The following is a 4,950-nucleotide window of genomic DNA, read 5'->3' as shown; positions in this document are numbered from 1 at the left end:
TTTGAATCTATAGTGATGCGTACAATCTAAATATGATGTTATTTTACTTATTTAACAATTTTTAGAATTCTATTTATGCAGTAAGTTTAAATAAAGGTCTTAAATCATGATTATTAGGTTATGATATGTTTGTACGGTTTGCTCCCGTTGCAACGCACGGGCTCTTTTGCTAGTAAGTAATAAAGATGGATGTATGCATCGATTGATGCAGAGGCCGGGGGTCTTAACCTCTTTTAAAAAAAACTTACGTAGTTTATCTCTTCCTATCTACATCCCGTATCTCCATGTATCCCTCACATGGTTGTTCTCTCAACCGAAACTTGTACCTACGAGATTAATCTCCCAATCACATCAATATATACCATACGGGTTTGTGCATATAGGAGTCGAACTCTTCATCCAACTTTAGAGTGAACACTATTGCAGACTAATCCTAGCGTGGTATAGATTTGTAAATATTCATTACCATACTAATTTATAGATTCTGCAGGGAAAACGTTTGCCAATATATCTTTAAAATTCAAGAGGGTATGCATTAATCAAGTGACATGTTAAAACTTTTGAAAGTGTTGTTGTTGGGGAGACACGAAATGCAAGGAAGAATGTAGAGCCGCTTGGTTTTTTCCTTGAAATAAAAAGAACACAAAAAGTTGAAATACAAGACCACAATCACCGCCGCCACCTTTGAGTTAAAATGAAACGCTGGATAACAAATACCACCGTCGTCGACTCATAAACTTAACATACAAGAAAGTCCGGCCTACTCGATCTACAAGCATTGATGCCTCTTTCAACCTTCTTCATTGGAAATCAGATGCAATCTGGTCGTTATCAACACATGCGAGAACTAAAAGAGAGAAAATATTTTGGTTCCGCTGTAACTTGTGGCTTTTCAAGTTTTTTTTTTCCATAGCTTTATATAAACCAACACTCACACCCAAGATGACGCAAGACAATAACCCGGATCTTGATTTACAAAACCTTCACACGACCACCTTATAGACGGATGATCACATTACAAACTTAATGACCAAGCTTAGCCCACATGTTGTGCTTGATTAACATCGTCCTGGAACAAGCTACACAATTGCTTGATTTTCACGACATCTCATGTGATATTAATGTTTATGAGACATTGTGGGGCTTTCCACTGATTATGTACGTAGTACTCCTACCATCCCGAAATAGAGTGCGTATTAGAAAATTTTAATTCAAACTTTGTATCGTTTGACCAAGATTATTAAACAAATTATCCACATCTATATATACTACCATTACTAGATTCATGCTATATATTTTCATTTCATATGGTATGTATTTGGTATATGGTAGATATGGATGATTTTCTTCCTAAACTTGGTCAAACTTTATGAATCTTGACTTATTTTAGCACGTCGGGAATGTCCACCGGATACCTGCTGATGGACGAGGTCCACGGCCCATCGGTGTAGCGGGCAGCTGGTTGGATACACTCCCAAACCACGCTGTTGCACTTGAACCCCGACCCGAATCCGATCATCCAAACACGGTCGCCGTTGCACATCCGGCCTTTGGCCTCGACGTAGGCCAGCTCGTACCACAGCGAGCTACTCGACGTGTTCCCGAACCGGTGCAGCGTCATCCGCGACGCCTCCACCTGCTCGTCGGAGAGGCCGAGCTTCTTCTGCAGCTGGTCGATGACGGCGCGGCCGCCGGCGTGGATGCACAGGTGCTTGAACGCCGTGGAGAAGTCCGGGACGTAGGGCTTGACACGCGCGCCGGGAAACAGCTTGCGTGCGATGAAGGAGAGGAGGAAGAGAAGCTGCTCCGAGAAGGGCAGCACGAGCGGCCCGATCTCGGTGATGTTTGCCTGCAGCGAGCTCCCGGCGACGGCCATCAGGTTCTTGCTCAGGTTGATCCCGACGTTCCCTTGGTCGTCCTCCTCCTGGAACACGCAGCGGTAGGCGCCGTCGTCGCTGGCGCCGGTGAAGGTGCGCACGACGTGCTTGAGGCGGAAGCGGGCGTTCACGGGGGACGTGGACAGCAGCGCGGCCACTCCGCCGACGCGGAACAGGCAGTTGGGCAGGAGCATGGCGCGCTCGTTGCCGACGTAGTAGTTGGGCGTGATGGTCTCCGTGGAGACGACCAGCGCGCGGGAGCCTCGGGGAAGAACCTGCAGGAGGTTCCTGGCGAGCCCCACGGCGATGAGCCCCGCGCTGCACCCCATGCCGGACAGGTTCACGCTGCGGATGTCGCTGTGTAGATTATACTTGTTCACGATGATGTCGACCAAGGACGGCGTGGGGCAGAAGAGGCTGCAGTTGAGGACGAGCGCGCCGATGTCGTGTGTGGCGACGCCGGTCTTGGCGAGCAGGTCGTCGATGGCCGAGAAGACGACGAGGTCGAACTCGTCGCGTGCGTTGTCGAGGGTGCAGTACTGGTGCGTCGGGACGTAGTTGTGCGCCGCCGGCAGGCAGGTCTCCTCCCCGAGCCCGGAGCGCTCTAGCAGGCGCGACATGAACCGGACGCTGCGGTCGTCGATGGTGGGCGTATGCTTGGTGTGCTCGACGAAGGAGGCCATGGGGATGCGGGCGAGCGGGCGGTTGAAGGAGGAGTGGAAGCAGGCGTAGTCGATAAGGTACACCGCGCGCGGGCGAAGCATCAGGTACACGGTGGCCGCTGCGGCCGGGACGAACCCCGCCAAGAATAGGTGCGCCGGCTGAAGCTCGAGCTCACGGAGCCAGCTGACGAGCTCTGCTGGTCCGAGCCGCACGAGGGCGACGAGAGAGTAACCGGAGATGGCGGCGGCGACGACGGCGAGGAAGTTGTCCACGATGCGCTGGTTCACGGCCTTGATGATGCCCATGCTGCTATTTTTTTGAGACTTTGAGGCGCATGCTGCTTCCTTGGTTACGTGTGGTTGTTTATGTTTTTCTTGTGTATGATGATGAGGGGTTACTTACGTACGTGTGGGCAGTGTCTATGGTGCGTTTAGTGCTTGCACTTATATAGTTCACAGCCCCTAGGACCGAGGACATCGTTGAGGTCGTGGCTCCGATGCTGCAGATCATGCCCGAGCTATAGACGATGTGTGGGGAGCCCACTTGTGACCTCGACTGTGGTTATATATGCCGTCACCCACACCGCCACCGTCGGAGCCGAGCGTGGAGGATTGGTCGTATGGGTGCTAGTGTCTTCCACTTGCCCGAGCTCATCGGCCAGACGGTTCCCATGGGTGACTAGGTTGCGGCGCCCAGTGCATTGGCACCTAAGCTCTCTTTACTAAAAAGCTTCGTGGATTAATCGCCACCTTGAATGTTGCTAGCCCTACATCTACCAAGACGATCGGTTTCCTTCTGAAGGAGAAAGCATTTGGGGACAAGAGAAAGAGGATGTGTGCTAGTCATCATTCCGGCATCCTAATGCTCTGCTGTTCCCTATGCTCCACTTTAGATAGGTGCTAAGCATGGCAACAAGGCAAAAAATCCGAAGTGACAATCTAATTAAGAAGAAAGAGAAGAGTTTGGTGTCCTCAGAAGGAAACAATGCTAGTCACGGGAACCTATGCAAAACATTAAAAATGAAGAGAACTGGGCTATGCATGCAAGACTTTAGTTGCTAAACAATTAAATGAGACAACCTTAGCAACAACAAACTAAGCACCAATGCATTGGAGATTATGATTGCTTAACATATTTAATGCTTTTAGCACCTTACTTAGCACCTTTGCATTGGAGGAATCCTAAGGACAAATCATTCGAGAGCAATAGTAAAAAAAAGTGACACCATTGGGAAGGCCTCCGCGGCTGCTTGATAGATGACTTCCTTTTTTGGGGGTTGTGCCCGATGTGTTTTCGGTGGGGGTTTGTTTGCAATGTTGTGATCCATGTGCCGGGGGTTTGTAGTGGTCCATGGTTTGGGGGTGTTTGTTCGTTTTGCCCGGTGGTCATGAAAATTCTTGATTTGGGAGTAGTCTCCATGTGGTCATGTTGTAATGTTTTTTGCACGGGGTTCCTTTAATTAAATGGGCAATTCGTTTTTGCTTAATTAATCAACGAGGCAAATATATTGCCTCTGTCGAAAACAAAAGTCCGCTTTTGTTATTATTATCTAGATAACTGGGTTTTCAAATTTATTTTTCCTAAAAATCCTTCTATAATTCTTTTAATATTATATATGTTTTTGTTTGCGGGGAAAAGGAAAAAACAACGCATAGCTAAAAACCTGTCACATGTTAAACTGTTGGGGACTATTTATCCTAGTGCTTGCACTTGTAGTCAGCGGTAGTGGTTTTCCAATTGATGATCCTGGTTAGCAGCGAGTTGATGGGCAAGTCAAGCAATTCACTAGTACTCGTATATCTGATGGGTAAGTCAGTGGTCGGGTCTTTTCCAATTGATGATCCTGGTTAGCATCGAATTTATGAGACGATGTTGTTAGTGCCCTGTAGGGTACAGTTTTAGTTAAATACTGATCTGATGTTGAAAATGCCGAATACTATCTCTCAAGTGAATTCACTGTTTTCATTAAACTCTGATGTTGAAAAATAATGCATTGACATGAACCGTTGGCTGTTTTTTTTTTCTGAAGGAACTAAAGAAAAAATGCGGCTAGGAAATGTTAAACCCTAGACAGGGTACCATTTACATGAAACTCTCATGTGTTGAAATAATGTATTGACACAAACTGTTGGCTATTTTTTTGAAGGAACTAAAGCAAAAACGCGTCCATGAAATGTTGATCCCTAGTTAATTTGTAAATTATGTTAAAATAAGAAAATTAACTCTAAGCAAAAATATTGTTGTTTTGGACTAGCCAGGCAAGCAAACATGCAATTATGGCAAACAGGCAAGGGAAAAAGACCGAGAGAAGTGAGAAATGCCCTTTCTACATAACGAAAAGACACTTGTGTCAAAAAGATAACAAAAAAGATAAATAAATGTGAGCAAAGATCATTCATACATAACAAAA

General features: G+C 46.7%; 1 protein-coding gene across 1 annotated transcript; it reads right to left on the bottom strand.

Annotated features, from left to right (window-relative positions):
* Positions 1-691: 691 nt before the first annotated feature.
* Positions 692-2,947, bottom strand: LOC123413598 (3-ketoacyl-CoA synthase 5-like). The gene has a single exon (XM_045106534.1). It carries the CDS (start codon positions 2,843-2,845, stop codon positions 1,382-1,384), a length of 1,464 nt encoding a protein of 487 aa, XP_044962469.1. The 5' UTR covers positions 2,846-2,947; the 3' UTR covers positions 692-1,381.
* Between the last annotated feature and the right edge of the window lie 2,003 nt (positions 2,948-4,950).

This window comes from Hordeum vulgare, chromosome 7H (assembly GCF_904849725.1).
Source record: "Hordeum vulgare subsp. vulgare chromosome 7H, MorexV3_pseudomolecules_assembly, whole genome shotgun sequence".
NCBI lineage: Eukaryota > Viridiplantae > Streptophyta > Magnoliopsida > Poales > Poaceae > Hordeum > Hordeum vulgare.
Note: the sequence above shows the minus strand (reverse complement) of the source record. Positions and strands in the feature narration are given on the sequence as shown.

Excerpts from the sequence above, each read along its gene's own strand:
- LOC123413598 (XM_045106534.1), bottom strand. The coding sequence starts at position 2,845 with ATGGGCATCATCAAGGCCGTGAACCAGCGCATCGTGGACAACTTCCTC.